We start from the raw sequence: 19,687 nt of genomic DNA, 5'->3' as shown, positions 1-19,687 counted from the left end.
ACAATATATCTATATGTGTGGTGTGAAGTGGGAAGGTATTCTTTGTATCTGTCCTTGTACCTGGAGGCTCTTGGTTTAAGGAGGAAGACTTTAATTGCTGCAATTTAATTTATAAAACGAGTAATTAACAGCTTGCTTTGGAAATTACTTAGGTCAACTGACTCATTTAAACCCAGGTTAACTAGAGGGAAGAGTTGATTGTTATGTTATATAGTGAACTGACTTATCCTTGGATGTTAGAATCTAAACCCCAACATCAATAAATGGAAAAAGCATAGAGAAGACATTCTTAACATTTTGTGTCCTGGACCTCTTTGGCAGACTAAAGCCTATAGATCCCTTCTCAGAGTGTTTTTAAAATTCAAAGGCTTACAAAGGAAACCAATTATATTAAAATCAGGATTTTTTGCTTCCATCTAATTTTACCTGCCCTTTAAGTTCAATGATACCAGTGGGTGCCTTCTCTAGTTCAGGAAGGGAAAGAGATGGAAGGGAGGGAGATCCCTGGGAACTTTAATATAACAACAACAACAACATTTTTTTGAGAAAAAAAGTGAAAGTGTCCTTTAACAAGGCATTGGTATGCCCTTTGAGTTGACAAAGTAGTATAAAAGGAAGCCAAATGTTTGCCTTTAAAAGAGGCCACTTGTTTGTCATATGGGGGAGAAGAAGATGGGGTCTTTCAATTTAGGTCAGACCATATGGCTGATGAAGTTCCTTCTGACTTTTGATTCTTTGTTGAAATCTGTCTCTCTGATCTCCCCCCCTCTTCAAATTCCTTAGATATATAGTAAAAAAAGCAGGCAGCCCAGGTGGAAGGGGTTGGTTTGGGATGTGATGCTACATGCTGTGTTGACACACCTTAGGCTCCTGGAAATGTTTTCATCCTTAAGATGCCAAAAGTTTGAATTGCTCTAACAGAAATAGACCTGCTCCCCTCCCTTCTTGGCTGAAATGCCCTAAGGAGTACTAAGAAGTGGCTCTCTCCATTGCTACCCAGTGAGGGACTCTTAGACATTTCCTCTTCATAACCCTGGTCTCCCCAGAGACAAAACAAGGCTATCCCTGTCAGTATGCTAGCTTTCAGAAAGAGGAAGACAGTATATTCAATGTATGTCATAGCTAAATTTTAAGGGGGTGGTATTATTGGCTTGTCATCATGCTCAAAACACAAGGCATGGGTCACTAGGGGACCTCTGCTTATAATTTCAGAACAGTTCAGATCATCACAGGAATAACTCTTCTACCTCCCCTTTTTTAATGAATGCAATCTTTATCCTGTGATCTTAGGTGGGTCCTAAATCTCAGTGAAATAAAGAATGGTGCTTCCACTCTTTCAGAAATAGTAGCCATGTTTAAGTATACTTGTGTGGAATTTTAAAAAAGCGTAAAGAATGAAAATTGAAAAAAGAAAGAAACAATATTGATCCATAAAAGTGTATTCAGACTGTTCTCTTTCAATAGCATTCATTTCACCATAAGATTCTAAGTACTATAAGTACACCTTGCAGAGGCAAACTGAGATTTGTCTGAGACTTGTTATTGGTGGAAGTTAGTTAATGAGTAACTTCACGGCCTCCTCCAAAGAGCAGCTGCAAATTTTCCTTTTTGATTCTTATTGCAGTTTCCCAGAGAACTGCTTGAGAATCCAGAGCTGACACATCTCTTCTGCACATGTCTGAGTAGTGATACCTAGCAATAAACATTGTTTGGGGAACAGAAATGACGTTGGGGTCATTCCAAGAGGATGGTACCTTTTGTTAACATAAACATCACAGCCATTCCCCTCTTCCTAATTACATTCACTTTCCTCTATATCAGTAGCTTTGGTGTTTAATTTTTTGCCCTTCCCATGCTTTTTAGCAAATTTCACAGACTATCTCCAAGGAAATGCTCTCCAGTCTTGAGAGGACAAAAGATAAATAGAATAACAGCAGGATGAGGAGAAACATCCGAGTCTGAACGAACCCAGCTTCAGTCTTTCCCACTGATCTCAGCTCAGCATGAGGCACTTTTTTGAAATAAGCTCTAGTGAGCTGGAGATGACTCTCTGTGGGGTTTGAATTTAACAGTGGCCCAAAGACATCACTTTACCTCCAGGCCAGACTGGGGGGAAATCCTCTCTGAATCTCCAGCAAGTTGGATTTCCAATTGGAGCCCCATTTGTGGCAGCATCTGCCCACTTGCAGGCCTCTGTGCTGCTGTGATCCCAGAGGGATATGAAGTATTACCTTTCTCTTATCTAGGTTCTGCATTTATGACTAGAAAGAACTCAGGGCAGCAGGGATGCTGATGAACGGCACAAAACTTCAATGAAGGCTGTGGAAATAAGTTCCTCTGTTATAAAAGCAGACTCCCCAGGGCTCCCGTTGTTTTTCCTTCCATGAGCCCAATGACCTCTAAAGACTTTGGGGGGCTGTTTCATACTCCTACTTCACTGAATCAGTCAGAAAGTAGTTCAGTTGTCTTTGTTCAGAGATTGAGCTTTGTACCCATCATTTTCCATTTTGAGGAGCTGGTCTTAGTTTTTCCAGAGATTTAGAGGAAGTTTTCTAAAGAATCTCTTATGAACTGTCAGTTGGCTATTCTCTGTTATTAATCAGTGAATTATGAAGATGGGACTCCAATAAGCCAACTAAATGTTTATGGACTCCCGCTTTCCTATTTCAACATTTAGGCATTAGTTCATTTTCCTTAGTTTGCCTAATAGCCTCTTGGAAGTAGAAAGGAATTCCTCCTTTGCAGAAGTGGGACAATCTGGCTGAGGAATTTTGCATGAACTGTCACAGAGTTGGCATGTCGGTTTTGCCGAATCTATTTTCTCTCACCTTCATTACGATGGATGGCTAGATAATGGAGGGGCAGGGATTATTTAAGAATGGAAGATGATATTTAAAGATATAAATAAGAAAGAAAAAAAGGCCACCAATGTTCCTATTTGGTAAGCACTAATTTGTCAAGGGGCTTGAGTGTTTTTACACACACATACTCTCCCTTGTCTTTTTTCTTTCTTCTTTGGTCTTGTCTGGCATTGATGAGAATTAATCATCCTACCTTAGTGACCTAACATTCTCTGTGAAATGACCATTTTCTCCCCTTTCATATAATTGGGTGTGCATACCACCTTTTTGATGATATTTAAGAAATTATATTCTGGAAAGTATCTGCGATCTCTTATATTAAGATATGGTCTCAGTTACTAGCTTTGTGACCCTGGGTGAGTCACTTGACCCCCATTGCCTAGCTCTTACCACTCTTCTGCCTTAGAACTAATACACAATATTAATTCTAAGATGGAAGGTAAGGGTTTAAACAAAAAAGATGTGGTCAAGTGCCCTATCTCAGCAGGGCTGTATATACAGGCTTCATTTCTTAAGGAGGCTTTCTTAAAATTTCATTATTTTTAATATACATAAAGTTCAGAACAATCATTCTTTGCATATAAATCATCCCAAAATTTTAGCCTAGACTCTGAGACTCTGAGTTCCTGAGGGGGTAAATGATGACTTTCCATCTTAAGAGTTCCGTGTCTAACTAGGTCACTAGGGGTAAGAATCTGGGAGGTTTCTCAGAAGCCCTAGTGGGCACTTATCTGCAGCCCCAAACCTGGGCCCAGCACAGCTTGACAGCCCGCCCATGAGATTACTTAAATAATGTAGGGCAGGGAGGCCTGAGGTTTATAAGTAGAACTAGAGAGTGGAAAGCTTACATGTGTTAGCTCAGATAATGTTCTCTAATAAGGTCCTGTGAAGGAGGAGGATAAATGAAGTAAAAACCTCATCTCTAATTTAACTATTTTAGATAAAGTGATTTATTAGAGCTTTTTATCTCTTGAACCTTTGCTGGATTTAAGGTACGATATCAGAAGCTGTAACTTCCCCAAACCCACTCACTGCATTTTAGCTCTTGGATCACTGAATGTGATAATCCAGTAAGATTTAGCCCAAATTTAAAAAGAAAAATTCAGTACCTAGTCTCTCACGCCTTAGATATTTATGAAATGCATAGGTCCACTTGTTGGATTATTTATCCCAGTGGAACATTCCCTCTGATTAATAGAAATTTATTGAGACTGGAATTTTATCTAGTTTTAAAAGCAAGTGAAATTTCAGCATGTTCTCTGAAGTGAATGAAATAAGTAATCATTAAAATAACATGCTGTCCTGTCCCAGGACAGACTTTTTAGAATTGTGGACTATTCTAAAGTGTGATAGGCCAGCCCAGAACACTAGGGGTATCAGACTGTGACATAGGAAGCCAACTATTAGGTATCTTTTAGAGAGTAGCAAAGGTGAACACCTGACCCTAGTAGCTGTTGGTTTTATACTCTTTTTTTCTTTTTCCCCTCCCAAGATGCTTTGACTTGTAACGATCTTCTCCAGGTGTCCCCTGCTGGGAGGATGCCACAGGCCAACTCTGCAAAGAAGCATGTAATTTGGGGGCACAGTTAGCCTGTTTGACTTGTGTGCCTCTGGAAATGACGCAAGGGGCTGGATTTCTCAATGGGGCATTTGTAGTGCCCTGGCACTCCCATTAGTTTCCTTCTTAGCACTCTGCCACTGGGGCTGTGCATGAGAAAACCAGTGATCCTTGTTCTTTATGGAGTTAGCAGGACAGCTGTATTTGCGTCAGTAGCTGGAATAAAGGAGGTTTGGGGGAGAGCCCCTGTGGAGTTCATTTCTCTTTTTGCCTTTTATCTTACTGGCATACTTGAACATGGCCATCATCTCTCCTACCTCCATAAAATGGTCCTTCTTTCAGAAGACAACTGGAATACATGACCAGAGATCTTAATTTTCTTCCTAAGATTTGAATTTTATTCCCTCAAAACAAATAGTACTAAATTCAAACATAACCATAAATCTTTTTTATCCTCGTTTTTAAAAACCTTAACAAACATCCCTTTTTCTAGCTGGTTTGAGCAGCCCATTTTTATGTTGCTACTGATCCCTCTGTAAATCAAGACGGCCACTAGGAGGCCAAAAAGTCATGGATATTTCAGTTATCCCCTTAAACTTCCTACTTTGAATCCTATCAACTTGTATCCTCAGTTGGTCAGAAGTGGCTAGACCAAGCTGAAGATGGATAAATCAGCCCTAACTAAGCCTATCTTAACCATGATGCCAAATATAATTCCAGGATTTTTTTTCCCATGGAGGTCCTTAAATATATGAGCTGTGAAAATCAAGGCTATTCAGTGCTATTGTTTTCTTACGGAAATATCTCTTTCCCCTTCCCTAATTGTAGAGGGGATAGTAAAATCCTAGTTTTCCTAAGATTTATAAGGATATTATTAATTTTACTCTTATTAGGTCCCATTGGAAACTCTACCAAAGATGTCTAAATAAGAAATCTAGAGACCTGGAAAATTCAGAATTCTTCCAGAAAGGATGCTACCAGTTCATTGTTTGGTTTTTTGGTGGGGTTTTTGTTTTTTGTGGGGTGTTTTTTTTTTGTTTTGGTGAAACTAATGTTAACTGCCAGGCATATATTTGTATGTATTCAAAAATTATATTTACTGGTGTTTTGTCAGGTGTTTTTTTTTTCATGTTCAATATGAAGATATTTTTTCAGACCAAGTAGAATAGATTGAACAAAATTCCTTCTTGAAGTTTTTCCATCTCTTCCCTTTTCTCTGCCCCACTAGTTCTACCCTTTTGACATACTTAAGATTTGGAGATCTGGAACCCCATCTTAATGTTAGTGTTACTTTGCTGGATTACCCTTTGCAAGTTGTGTGCTTCTCTGGGAAACAAAGATGAGCCTGCAGTCCTTGGAAGATGTCTGAAATAAAATGTCTTCTCCAGCTCCCTTTCTCCCTTCTTTTTTCTTTTACTTCCTTCTGTTTTCTTTCCTCCCTTCCAGTTCCATATTGAAAAACTGCTTTTGTTCTATGGATAATTAACACATTCTGTGAAGCAACAGGTCCCACTGGTAGCCAACAAAAAAAAAAAGTTAATTTAGTATAAGTTCGTAGGTATTAATAGATGAGGAGGGTAAGGGAGAGCAGAGCCAGATAAACCACATTGGTATCTGACTTGAAATAGATCCTCTTAATTAGAGCCCAGAACCATGACAACTACCACCATCTTCCACCTGCAGTGGGGAGTCACCCTCATTAGTGAATGAATGCCGCATTCTAAAGGAAAACAGGATGCAGTTCTTTGGCTCTGAGTTGGAATCATCTAGTGGTGAGCAGAGCTCAGAGCTTGGCCATGCAGAGGTCCGACAGTACAGTCGTTGCATTTAGCTAGGTGAGGTGTTTTTTTGTGTGTTTTTGTTTGTTTTTTTCCCCCATTGGATGACTATTAAATTGGTCACCCTCCAGAAATACTATTAACACTAAGATCTAAACACTTTCATCACCAAACAGACTGATCATTTGGATTGAGGCTTCATGAAGGAAGAATAGAGTGAAACTATGATCTGCATCATTGGGTTGTAGGGGACCTACAAATCCGTGAGATCACAGCTCCATCTGAAGATTTTGGATGGAGCAGTGCTGTACAAAATGGTTTGGTGGGAGGGCTGGTTTGTAAAATAAATGTCTCTGACCAGTTTTGATTGGTTTGTATGCAAATGCTTTGTTAATGTCTTACCAGAATTCTAAAGCCCCACTGTATTGATGATCTACTTTGAGAAGCACATCTCTCCATTGTACTGACTTCCAAGATTCAGAGCTCGGTCACTACAAACTGTTTTATAACTAGCAAAATATCATTAAGATCAGGTAACAGCAGTTAAAATAAATAGTGAACTAGAAAGCAGAACACTGGCTAGGAGCTGAAGAAGAAAAACTCATCCCCAGAAGTTATGGAGGGATAGAGAGAACAAGGGATTGATTGATTTCTGGCCATGTTCTTATTAAGAATTAGTGTTGCAGAGTCCAGAAATAAAAGAGATATTTAGCCTCCTGACCAGCTGTAAGTTGTTTCAATCTGGCCAGCCCCAATTCAAAAGACAAAGCCATTTCTGGGAACTTGATTCACTCTCAAAAGATCTATTGAAAACATCCAGTTAGATTTAAAGTTCTATTGCTGGAAGATAAGTCTCCTTGCTACAAAAACACTCCCTCTCCCCTGAAACCTCGGAAATCTGAAGATTTCAAGCATCTCAAGATTTTGTTGTTGTTCAATCATGCCTATCTCTTCCATGGCCCTATTTGAGGTTTTCTTGCCAAAGACACTGGAGTGGTTCTCCATTTCCTTCTCCAGCTCATTTCATAGATGAGGAGAATGAGGTAAACAGGATGAAGTGACTTGCCCAGGGTCACAGAGCTAGTATCTGGCATCAGATTTTAACTCAGATCTTCCCTGATTTCAGGTTCTATCTGTTTCACCACCCAGTTGCCCTGGGTGCATTAATTTTTTTTCCTCTAAAAATAATCACTAGATAATAGGATTCTAGAGCTTACAAGGGACCATGGATAGAAACAATCCAATACAACCCCCTAATTTTATAGGTAAGGAAACTGATCTAGACTTGCCTTCTAGTCATCATACAATTAATTTGCTTCAGTGCTGCAATTGGGCCCCTCCTGTCTTGAGAGTTTCTTCTCCTGAATCTCCTAAAACTCAGAGGAGGGCAAGAGCCAAGTCATTGTCCCTTCGGAGCACTAAAAATAGATAACTCTTATGACACCTTTCATTCACTCCAATATCCCTAAACATTGAAATCTTTGATTCTGTATGGCTACAAAGTTTCCATTTGGATCTCTTTATTTTATTAAGTGTCAGGCAGTCTGATTTTCAGATTTGTTATTTTCATGTACGTCAATCTTCTCCTGTATTTGATTATAAAGTCCTCAAGGTATTAAGATATTGAATTCAGGTTGAGGCTTTTATTCCACCAAACTTTAGGCAAAGTAAAGAACAAGCAGTATCTTTACAACTAATTCTGGCAATTGAAGGAATGGAGTTCTCTTACTACACAGACTTAATCCTAATGAAGTAACCCATCCCACCCACTCCTAGAACTTTTCACTCGCAATGCTTTCCTTCTGTCCAGTGCTTTATAAAAGAAAAATTGATCCTTTTTATTCCATTTGGAGGGGAGGGGGTATGCTGTAAAATACTTTGACAGTTTTATCGTTTTCATTCCATCTTACATGTGATCATCTTTGCAGATTCTCACAAATGGCACTGAGTTTAAGGATACACAAACCCTTTTACTAGAGAAATTCAACTTTGAGACATGGCAGCTGATAACTGAGTTCTATAGAGAACAAGTTTGAGACAACCCTCAAAGCTTCACAGTCTCTTCTCCAATGAGTTTCATTGCTGTTTACGTGATAGTGATGTGAAGCAGTACTCAGTCTATTTGCAAAACAACCTCTTTAGGAACTGGTTCCTCAGCTTATCCCCCAACTGCAATCAAGCTTCCCTGTATTGGTTTCATAATGTCTTTTCTACCTAGAAATAGGAATTGGAAAGCCACCTTTGAAATAACTAGAAATAAGTTGAGAGTAGACCTATGGCAGGACTAGGGGTGCTCACTTAAGAAGGAGGATTTTGTCAAGGAAGTCTCTTCTGTGTTTTAGCTCAAAAATAGTTTCTAAACAAGGCTTATTATTTTCAGAAGACTTGGGCCTACCCTCTCTTTTGATCCTGTTTTAAGATGATTCTCTTTCACAGGGTATATCCTTTTTAAATTCTCGTTTCAGTCTGTCCCTGATAAAGTTTGTAACTTTTGTTTTAAGTGAGCAAAGAAATATCCTTCCTTCTCCTCATTGTCTTCTAGCACACAGGAGAAATATTCTAATTTCCCAAACCTTTTATTCCCTATAGTGTCTCTTGCTTTTTCCCAGTTATTCCACACCTTTGTGCACATCCAACAAGAATTCTGAAAGCAGATGAGAAAACATAGTCTTTGAGAGACTCTTCTGGTGACAGTTCATCAGAAAGGAGCAGAGATGAGAATACAATTTATAAAAATGAAAATAGTATGGGTTACATACCCTGCTGGAGAGCATGCAAATAGAAATGTTATCTCCAGTCTTTCCTCTCCTTATTTAAATTACATTAGAAAAAAAGAGAATCATTTCATGTGTGATACAACCAAATATTGCATACATACAAAACAAAACCAACCAATTTTTGTTTTTAAGGGAACCTGTGATTTCATGTGTGTTAGGGCTTCCTGGTGAGTCATCTTTTTGGTTCCCAATGCAGATCTACACCTTCCTTGCAACTTGGAGTTGCCTTGCCCCAGGTTATGTCTGAGGAACACTTGAAGGTGGGTCTTCTGAGTCTCTGCCCCTACTACATCACCCTTAGGTAACCAAACCAAAAGCTTCCTAACATGACCACTAAGGATTGACTTAGGTCACAGGACTTTTGAACCATCCATTTCCATCCTTATTGACTCAACTTTTAGCCAATTAATGGGTTTCCTTTTGCCTTCAGTATATGTGAGACATTGTTGGGGCTGTGGCGTATTAAACCAAGTGTAAAATCACCCCCTGCCCTTGCAAATCAGAGACACCATGGGTTTGGTATAAAAAGAAAGTTTCTGACTCCACATTTGTATTTATATTTACATTACTTCTTACCACTGGCAACACCCTTTCACATGTCTTCCCTCTTAGCAGCTGCAAGACTTGCAGAGTTCATGATGCTATTCCCACCTAACAGTTTAAAAACCAAGGTTTGGCTAGTTAGTGGTAGATCCAGAACCAGAGTCCAGCTCTTCTGACTCCCACTCCAGGATCTTTCCAATTGAATAAAAGACAGAAGGGTTACAGAGATTTGAGATGAGAAACTATAGGCGTAGAGATGCCCATGGGAGTTGTAACCTCTGTCAGACAGGACCATTGAGGCCAGGAGACCATCTGCTCCCCATGACCTGATTAACTGTTGAGTGGCCTTTGCCTTGACTATTCTAGAATCTCCTCCTTTGAAGTAAAGAGAGAAAGCCTAACAGATTTTTTATTTTTTTTTTTATTTAAAGAGCAAGTCTCTTTTATTTCCTGAAATGACCCTGTCAGCTAACTTTCAGCTTGACTTCATGAGACCTTGGCCCTGCCCTCTTTATCTGCCCAGCTTTATCTGGAAGCAGATTTCCTTGAAAAGTGCTGTCATCCTGCTTTGGTTTATCTGCCCAGGGCACTCATTCACTTCTTAGAGCCCTTTCAATTAATCCACAGGCTGTGCAGATGAGTAAAAAATTTCCTAGTGGTCCTGGCTATTTCCCCTTCCCCTTCCCTTCTTTCTGTATATAAGTCCTGTAAAGAGCATAAAGGTCAAGGCTAGTGAGTTGGTGAAACAGATCCTAATCAAGAATTGGCCTTCAGTGAAACTTTTAATGGAACAGGCCATAACATAGTCTAGGGAAGTAGATGTTTTTGTCCTGCCCTTTGTTCGTGTGGATGGGGCCATCTAAGGCAATCTGAGTGGAGATAACTGGCCTAGAAAATAGGAGTGGAAGTTGGTGCAGTTGACATTCACCCCTAGTCCTTTGGTGTCTAAAACATGTCTGAGCAGGCCTTGTGCCTCCAGTTTTCTGTCTCCTGATAAGCAACCCCCTGAGATGATAATGAGGCCTTCAAGGAGCTTTGGGAAGGGAACTAGAACTAAGGTTGACCTTTACAGGTTTGTTATTTATTCTCTGGTGAAGCACATCAGGGTGTTGAGTAATTTCAGAGTTCTGCTACTGGTTTGGATCTAAACTCTTAAGGGTGACAACAGCAGTTTTCAGCTCAGTTGCTAAAAGGTGAATATTTGTTCACAATTCAGTGGTGTTTCTGGTATTTCTCACACTTGATGGAGGGAATAATTGGTGTCAGAGCCAAATAAGTGATTTCTAGGAACTAAAACCGAGAACTGCCTAGATATATTGTGTGCCTAGGAACATAAAATTCTTTTACAAATACATTTGTGACTCCTCTAAAGAGTTCAGTAGGATCCAACCTTGGCAAAACCCCACAGAAACTGATCCAGGGGTCTGCCCTTGGGTTCAGCTGGCAGCATGATTCATAGGTCTTCAAAGCCCAGGGTGCCAAACAAGAGTCCAGCCTGCGATGCCCTGTTTGGCTTCTCTTTTCTGACATAGGGAGAGTAGTCCTGACCAAAGGTATATTGGGAATCCCAACTGACCTATGAAAAGTGTGTTGTGTGCTGTACTGACTGCCCATTCAGAACAAGGGGGTTAGGAGCATGCAGTGGGTGGTGGAGCTTGTTTCCACTCCATCTGCCTGTTCCTGAGCTGACCCTTGTCCCTCCTTGCAGTAACCCTCCATTGAGTGAAGAGATGCTGCCTCCTGGAGAGTGGATGTGTCATCGATGCACTGTTCGAAGAAAGGTAAAAGGCTTCTTTCTGTGAGACTATTAATGAGCAAACTTCCTGACCAGCTGCTCTTGAAATTTTTGAATTTGCTATCTGCCAACCCCTTTTCACTGCCTCATCATAAAGACATTCTTTCAACTTCTTTCCTATATATCCCTTTGCCCTGGAACACCCTCCCTACCCCTTCTGGAACACAATGCGACCCAATAGGAGAGAAAAATCTTAACTTGGGGTTACAGAGACAGGTAAAGGAAGATCAACTTACAGAGATGTCACTAAGGAGTCAGTAACCAAAGTAGTCATATCCCTGCCATTTGGGGAATTTTCTTTCTCCGAGCTCTTGGTAAAATCTCAGGTTGTCTTGAAGGTGGCAGCTCTCCCCACAGTTGGAACTAGCTTTTCTGTTAGAATGGAATTCAACCAACAACAGACCATAAAAGTATGGCTGTTGCCCCCAACTCAATAAGAATAGAACCTAACCCATCCTGAGGCAAAGAAATCACTGGAGGGTGAAATATGGTCAGATATTTGGCTAGATAGAGTAGCAGGGGGACGACTTGAACCTTAGATCGCCCATCCCTTCCCACCCCACTCTCACTTAGTCTGAGCCAGAAGCATCTGTGCCTTTAGCACTACTTTTCCCCATGTTTTAGTACTTGCTATAGGAATATATTTGAGTTTTCCTCTCTGAGAACTTCTTAGAAAAGTTCCCAAAGGAAAGTTATATCTTAAGGAAATGGATTTGTGATTCTGTCCAGAGTATTTGAAGGCCAGTCTTTAAACTGTGGGCCTTGGATTGTGGCCCACAGAGAATGGAGATTTAGACCCACCCAAACCCTTTGGTAAATCAGTGATTTGACTTTGCTTTCTCATGACATCACTGTTTTCCATGGCCCTAAAACATGATGTCATAGTGAATGGTGACTTCCTGGTTTGCAAAAACAGGATGAGGCGATGATGCAAAGAGATTGTGGTTTATATGTGTAACTTAGTCCTCGGCCTTTTAAGAATAAGGTAAACAGTGTTGCGGACTTGATTTTTTCAAATATGTGCACAAGGTTCCTGTTTAAAAGCAAGCCTGAGCCAAGTCATGCACCTAGACCACAGCTGTAGTTCAGTTCCTCTTAAAGTCAACAAACTGAGTAACTGTTCCCTGGCCTGGCCTGATGAGCTTTTCTTCCCCGGCATCCCCAGCTCCATCAGCTAGTACTAAGTAGGAAACCTCTCCAGAACTTGCTAGACCAGAGAATCCAAACTCACCAGAGAAGCCAATATCCTTCTCTCAGTCTCCCCCAGTCTCACCAACATTTGCTAGAAGCATTGTGAAAGGGGAGGGATATGCCTGCTCTTTCTTTGGAAGTCGCTCAATCACCATGCCCCTTCCGTATCTGCCGATCTTTGCTGTTCAGCCCCCTCTCATCTGACTCCACTCCCTCTAGCCTCCTCTTTGTAGGGGTGAGCACCTTCCCTTGGCCTTTGGGAAGCATTTATCAAGCTCATTTGATGTCCCACAGGTTACTACAACCCACCCAAACAGATGAGTGATAGAACAAGTACTTCCTTCTTAATGTCAGGCCCACTTGACTTTTCCTGACAGAAGACTGAGAACTCATTCTCCTTTTTCTTTCTAATTATATATTTTTAATGTTACAGTTAAAGATATGATGTTGGAAATTAACTTTCCTAGTCAGGCTGGTGCTATAGATGGCCCATTCAGTGTCATTTCTTCCTAATATAATGTAAAATTTTATTCATGGCAATAACTGTATATAGGTGAGACTATGCTTCATCTCCAGTTAGATAAAATGTTACATTTCTTTTGTTACTTTAATTGCCTTCTGGTGATTTGCCCAACTTGAATTTCCCTTAACAATAGGTATCATCAAACTTGATAGACTTAAGAATCCTCAGTGGGTGTGACATTGTAGGAGGTACCTATGTGGTTACAGAATTTGTTAAGATACCCTGAAGACAGGTGTTTACAGTCTTGCAACACTTTTAATGCCTGTCTTTCACTATTTTATGATTTTTGCTATAACCTTTTGTGATGGGCCTACCTATTGGTTTATACAGAAGCGAGAACAGAAAAAAGAACTGGGCCAGGTCAATGGGCTGGTGGACAAATCTGGCAAACGGACCACATCCCCCAGCAGCGATTCAGACTTATTGGACAGGTCAGCTGGTAAAACAGACCTCAAAGCCATTGCCCAGGCCCGGATCCTGGAACGGAGGGCTAGTCGGCCTGGCACACCCACATCAAATGCTAGCACAGAAACACCCACCTCTGAACAGAATGATGTGGATGAAGACGTCATCGATGTGGATGATGAGCCGGCAGCAGCAGAGATGGACTGCGGGCAGCCCCAGCTGAAGCGGCCCTTCGAGCTACTCATTGCAGCAGCTATGGAGCGTAATCCAACCCAGTTTCAGCTGCCCAATGAACTGACCTGCACCACAGCACTCCCAGGTGAGCCCCACAGAGGCAACAGCTGTGTAGGCTTAGCAGTCCCAGCTCTCACTCAAGTAGGCCCTGGCATACCCACACACTGGAGTGCAGCTAATGCCATCTCTCCTTCCTAAAGCCCCTCCCTCCCTACACAGAGCTAGCTAAAAGATCCTGTTTCATTGCTTATAGAAAATTTAATTGCCAAGAGCAGGAAACCTGTAGGTCAGTACAGTGCCAATGGGGTAGAATCCCTGGTTTCCTCCTTTCACTGCTCTCTCCTGGACAGGTCTTGAAATTGTTTGGGCATTCCCATTTTGTTCTGATTTCTGGAAATATCTTTCTAAGGGAATAAGATGTCTTTGTGCTTATGACATTCCTTTTGTTCTTGATCTCCTTTTCTCAGTTACCTCTTTTTTTTCCCACTTAACACTTCATCCAGATTTCAGACAGGACCCTTGGCCAAAGGAATGTGTCTGTCCCCTTTGTCCTTCCATTGTGTTCTTTTCCCTACCCCAGCCTTACAGCTCTGAAACCAGTAGCAATATATCACCTTTGGTTTGTCTTCTAGGTACTAGCAAGAGGAGGAGAAAAGAGGAAACCACCGGGAAAAATGTCAAGAAAACGCAGCACGAATTAGATCACAATGGTCTGGTTCCCTTACCAGTCAAAGTCTGCTTCACGTGTAACAGGTACCTGCCTTCTCTCCAAAGAGTGGACCACATTCAGCATCCAGTCCTTTTCTTACCTCCCTGAAACTATTTCTCTCTTCCTAATACCCTGGACTCTTGAGTTTCCCTTTATTTTCCATTCCCTCCTCTCAAACATGTTAAATGTTTTTTATTTTTTTATTTTAATAACAAATTTCCACAGAAGTTTTCCAAAGTTATATGATTCATATTGTCTCCTTTCCTTCTTCCCTCCCCCTTCCCAGAGCCAACAAGCAATTCCATCTGGGTTATACATGTATTATTGTGCAAACATGTTATAGGTTTATAACCAAATTCTGGGAGCTATGACCATGCTTGACCAAGAGACTAAACAGCTTTGAGATTCTTCATATCTGAAGTGTCATTGTGTCCCATAAATCTAAGCACTTTTATTCTTACCTATTTATGTTCTTTCATTGAACTGTGATCAAAACATAAGTAAATTATCATATTTAATATGGTCCCATTATGTAAGCACCCCAAGATGATGATGATGATGATGATGATGATGACAGTAACTCATGTCTATAACTTTTATAGTTATAAAGGGTTTCCTTTCCAAAACTCCCATGAGGTTATTAGCACAAGTATTATGATCTCCATTTTATAGACAAGAAAAGCAAGGCTTGTGTGAAATGCCTGGGCCCAGATATGTATCCAGAATTTCTGGATCCAAGGCATTTTCTCCTAGACCGATTTCCTTTATAGAGAGAACTGTTTGTATGCCAGTGTCACTGAGAACAAGACAAGGAAATAAATTTAAATTGAATCATTACAGAGTTAAACTAGACAGCAGACAAGATTTTTAAATGGTGGGCTTGCTAAACATTGAAAGATATAGTAGAAGATGGTCAGGCCTCCATCTGACTAGAGGGGGCTAGAGTTATCGTATCTGGAGGCAGTCTGATTAAATGAGTTCTCAGGTCTTAGCTTTAAATGCTGCAAAGGAACCAATGCAGTCTCCAGCTGAAAAGTGAATTTGTGTTCCCTAGAATACTGGCTTACCTTGGGAGCTCCTCAGTGAAAGGACCTCAGCCACTTCAGTTATTAAATCTGGATTGTCAGGTCATTCTATTGTCAGAGCCCAACCAATTCAAAAAAGAGCTAGCAAAAGGATCCAGAAAAGGTTTCCAAAGCAGAGAATTGTTAGTAGTGTCAGACTTTCTGAATCAGGTAGAAGCAGTTTTAGCTAACATGTCTTCTGAATGCTGGGATATCAGAGAAACAAAGCATTATTAGCATTTGTTTATTCCCCTTCCTTGAAACTTGCTTATGGGAAAAAACTAGTACTAGTACATCACTATCCTGGCTGTGGAGCAGGCTAACATTTTGTAGAGTACCTCATATATATAGTATTGAGCAAGGAATTTTGGTATAGTTAGATGACCTATGAAAAGAGTGAAAGTGTTTTTCCAAATGAGATGGTGGTACCCTTCTAAGGGAGGGACTTAAGAGTGGACATTCACTGGTTTCCCTAGCATGTAGTAACCATTGGCCAGCCACTTCAACTACATTACAAATAAACATTCATCATTCCCCAAAAAGGTTCCTCTTTAGAAAAGGGGGACATTGGAATGGAGGGGGTAGGATGCTAGCCTCCAAGACCAAGCATCTTCCTCTATTGCTGCCACTCCTCTGGTACAAGTACAGGGGATGTTGCAAGGTTTTTGGCTTGACATTCTGCCATTTAGCATGACTTGGAACACTCACTTTGCATATCTTTCCTTTTTTTTTTTTTTAAACCTGTCATCTTTGCAGGAGCTGTCGTGTGGCACCTCTTATCCAGTGTGATTATTGTCCCCTCCTGTTCCACATGGACTGCCTCGAACCACCGCTCACTGCCATGCCCCTGGGCAGATGGATGTGTCCAAATCACATTGAACATGTGGTGGTAAGCCTGGGCAGGCTCCGTGGGTCTTTCTCAGGCATAGTCTGGTCATAAAAGAAACTAAAATCCAATAGTAGAATCTTAAATCAAGAGTCAGAAGAAACCTCAGTGGTCCTCTGATTGAACCCCTTCACTTTACAAATGGGGAAACTGAGATCCACAGAGATAGAATGTAGAGTTTGGATTGGAACCCAGGACCTTTGACTTCAAAACCGGCATTCTTCCCACTCCACCACTGCCTCCCTGATAACATGTTACAGTTGTTACAACAGGTTTATCTATTTTCCTACATAGAAATTTATTTATGCTATCCCGTCTTCTACAATCTCATATTATTTTGACACACTTCAACAATGAGTTAGAGCTTTCCTTCCTCTCCCCATCCCCCCAAAAAAGTTCTTAATTTAGCTTTATAAACTTATCTCAATAATTACTGATTGCATTTGGTGGATAATGCATCCACAGCTGACACAAGGAGCCCCTGAATGAATTAAGATACAGCCTTAAGAATGTTAACAAAATGAGCAAAAAAAGAAATATGTCCCCATTCTAGTTTTTAAATTTCCCTACTCCTAGAGGGTGGAAACTCTGGGAAGCCATAAATATATTTTTATATCCCAAGAACCTTTCCCATGGAAGATACAGTCCCAGACCAGATTTCATGAGGCCAGAACAGAATTAGAGACCACTTTCTCCAGGGTAGGAAGATTGTTTATAAGTCTGAGGCTTCCCTGTATATGAAGCTAGGGCAGTTAACAAAGCTAACATCAGCAGCTAGAGAAGCCCCATAGAAAACAGTAGTTTTTGCCTAAAAAATAGAGGGAAAATTGTTCCTTTGATTTAGATTAAAGCATCTGTGCTGAAAGAGGAACTCTCAGGCAGCATGGCAGTGGTGGGCCTTTGGCCCCTTCTTTTATTAGGTCAGTATTCACATCCAGACTCTCCCAAATTGAAAGGGAAAATCTCCCTTACGTTCCTGATTATAGTCTCACTTAACTTACTGCTGTTATAGCCTCCTTCTCAAACATGGGTCTGAAAAGTCTCTTCAGCTTGTTGGTGTTGAATGAATCAAGTTGTAGAAATTCCACATTCACTTTTGAGTCTCACATCCATTTTGCTAATAAAATAGGGAGTTGTCAGTGCTTACTCTTTCTTAGCATTGGCATCAAGAGTAAAAAAGGGGATGAAGGTGGGAAGAGGGAGAAGCAAAGCCATTTGAGATTTCATGTAGTTTAATACTAGCAACTCTAGAAGTATATTAGCCCTTTTAGAAACTGTCAAATTTATTAATTTAATGTTTTACATAAGAGATAAGTTAGCCAAGACCCAGAAGTCAAAGGATTTCAAATGCTCATCTAGCTAGTTAGTGGCAAAACCAGAACAAGGCTAAGGATCTTTAGTCCTAGCCCAGGGTATCATTCTGGGCATGCCTCTTACATAGGCCATCAGCTTTCCTTTTCATGTCTTCTCTGTCTTGCATGAAAATCAGGCTTTTTGACCCCGGTGCATGCAATGTGAGAAAATAGATGATTAAGCCATAATCTGGTCTGTCCTTAACAGCAACTAAGAAATGCCTCCTCATCCTGGCTCAGGAATGTAAGGGGGTGGGGGGGGGGGGCAACCTTCTTGCTGCATCACCCAGGGCACCATTCACTCCTCCCACTCCCCCTGGGGCTCTCTTTTCTTCTGGGGTCTTTTCTTCCCACTAGATCTGGGGAGAGATCAAGTATGGGGATTTCTGCCTGTGACCTCTTAGCTCTGGAGAAGTTTTTACATGGAGGCAACATAATAGCAGTGTTAGGGGCATTCCCCTGAGTCAGTTGTGGAGAGGAGGTTGCCAGAGAAGCAAGCATGGCCTAAAATTTCCTTTTGGAGCCCAGTCTCTTCATCTCACAGTGGGTTGAACCAGGGGTAGCATCCCTGGGACCCACCATTGAGGTCTATCTGTCTTCCCTCCAGCTGAACCAGAAGAACATGACCTTGAGCAACCGATGCCAAGTGTTTGACCGATTCCAGGACACCATTTCTCAGCACGTGGTCAAAGTGGACTTCCTGAACCGCATCCACAAGAAACACCCCCCTAACCGCCGGGTGGTTCAGGCTGTCAAAAGAAGAAGCTTGAAGGTAAAGCAGTGTCATCTCACCAGCTTTCACCAGTTATCTTATTATTTGCTTTGGCCCCATCCCTGGAGACAATGAAACCCAGTTTTATAAATTGAGGTTGTATTTCTATCTCACACATTGGGAAGAAGTAGTAGTCTGAAAGGAGGCAAAAAGCTACTACAAATGACAAAACTGAGCGAATTATTTCCATTTTGGAAGGAAAGGATCTGGTTACAGAAAGTGGTTCTAGATAACTTTCCAACCTCTCTCTCTCTCTCTCAGAAACCCTACTCATTGTGAACCTTAGACTTAGGTGTATCGCAGGAGGCCTATGTCCCTCTAAGAACCAGGGGGAAAGAATTATATATATATATCCCTTGCCCCATCTGTACTCTGACTCAAACTGCAGTGCCCAAATTTGGCCACTTGGTGGCAGGCTTTTTTTTTTTTAGCTGCCCCTTCCACCTTAATCACATCAGGAGGAAAAATAGGACCCAGATTTAAAGATAGTGATTTTGATTAATTAATTATTACCCTGTGCATGTAATGTAGAATGCAGATTAGCATTTTATATGCTTCTGGCTATTTGTACATTTGTAACATTTGTAAAGGGATGGAAATTCCATTTTCCATAACTAAATTATTGTAGATAAGTCATTCTAGTTTAGAAAGGTCTTAAATTACATTAACCTGGTGAAAGCAAATCAAAGAGATTTAACTCTTAGTTGCTGAAACCTCACAAAGAGTTAGGGTCCTTCTGCCTGAATATAAGGGAGATGGACTAAATTACTTCACTGAGTCTATCTAATCCATTGAACGGTTTCCCACTCTGATGCCAAAATCTCAGCAATAGCTGCCTGGATGGCTGATACTTGGAAAGGTTTGAGAGTGAAACTAGATCTGTGTATTGCCAAGAATAGTCAACATATTTCCTTTCACATTATTGGTAAGATGTTTTCCATTTGTTTCTTGGCACATAACAAAAAGGCGACCAAAACTCTTAGCTGCTAATGTCAATATTGTTACTTGTTCTTGAGCCGTTTTGGATCTGAGGGCAACTACGTTGGAATAAAATGGTTCCATTCCTTTATATCATATGTCAGCTCTCTCTACTGAATCTACAAAGGTATTTCAAGGCTCATGTGGACTTCAAAAAGCTATTCACAGAATATTAGGTACCTTAGTGGCTTCTGCAAGTTCTTTGTGACTACACTCCTAGAGGAAAGGCTTAGACTGCCTTTGCAGGCAGTATATTGGCAC

At 40.8% G+C, this 19,687-nt stretch overlaps 1 protein-coding gene and 1 long non-coding RNA gene across 4 annotated transcripts in view; one reads left to right on the top strand and one right to left on the bottom strand.

Annotated features, from left to right (window-relative positions):
• The window catches only part of PHF12 (PHD finger protein 12), a 34,117-nt gene that overhangs the window by 6,186 nt on the left and 8,244 nt on the right, over positions 1–19,687 (top strand). The window contains exons 1-6 of one of the 2 annotated variants that reach the window (XM_016429250.2): positions 9,171–9,234; positions 11,226–11,298; positions 13,357–13,750; positions 14,298–14,418; positions 16,195–16,327; positions 18,284–18,448. In XM_016429250.2, the coding sequence (XP_016284736.1) occupies positions 11,248–11,298; positions 13,357–13,750; positions 14,298–14,418; positions 16,195–16,327; positions 18,284–18,448 (864 nt within the window). In that variant the 5' untranslated portion in view covers positions 9,171–9,234; positions 11,226–11,247. Of the gene's footprint in view, positions 1–9,170; positions 9,235–11,225; positions 11,299–13,356; positions 13,751–14,297; positions 14,419–16,194; positions 16,328–18,283; positions 18,449–19,687 lie in introns of those variants that run through there. The other variant, XM_056819542.1, reaches the window with a different exon arrangement.
• Positions 1,424–13,187, bottom strand: LOC130457539 (uncharacterized). 2 transcript variants are annotated; one of them, XR_008916830.1, is made up of 3 exons: positions 11,549–13,159; positions 5,724–5,931; positions 1,424–1,692 (listed from the first exon to the last, which is right to left on the bottom strand). It is a non-coding gene; the product is annotated as an uncharacterized LOC130457539 (long non-coding RNA). The 2 variants fall into 2 exon arrangements; XR_008916829.1 differs by lacking the exon at positions 1,424–1,692 and having other exon boundaries at positions 4,795–5,931; positions 11,549–13,187.

The sequence above is a fragment of the Monodelphis domestica genome, chromosome 2, assembly GCF_027887165.1.
Source record: "Monodelphis domestica isolate mMonDom1 chromosome 2, mMonDom1.pri, whole genome shotgun sequence".
NCBI lineage: Eukaryota > Metazoa > Chordata > Mammalia > Didelphimorphia > Didelphidae > Monodelphis > Monodelphis domestica.
Note: the sequence above shows the minus strand (reverse complement) of the source record. Positions and strands in the feature narration are given on the sequence as shown.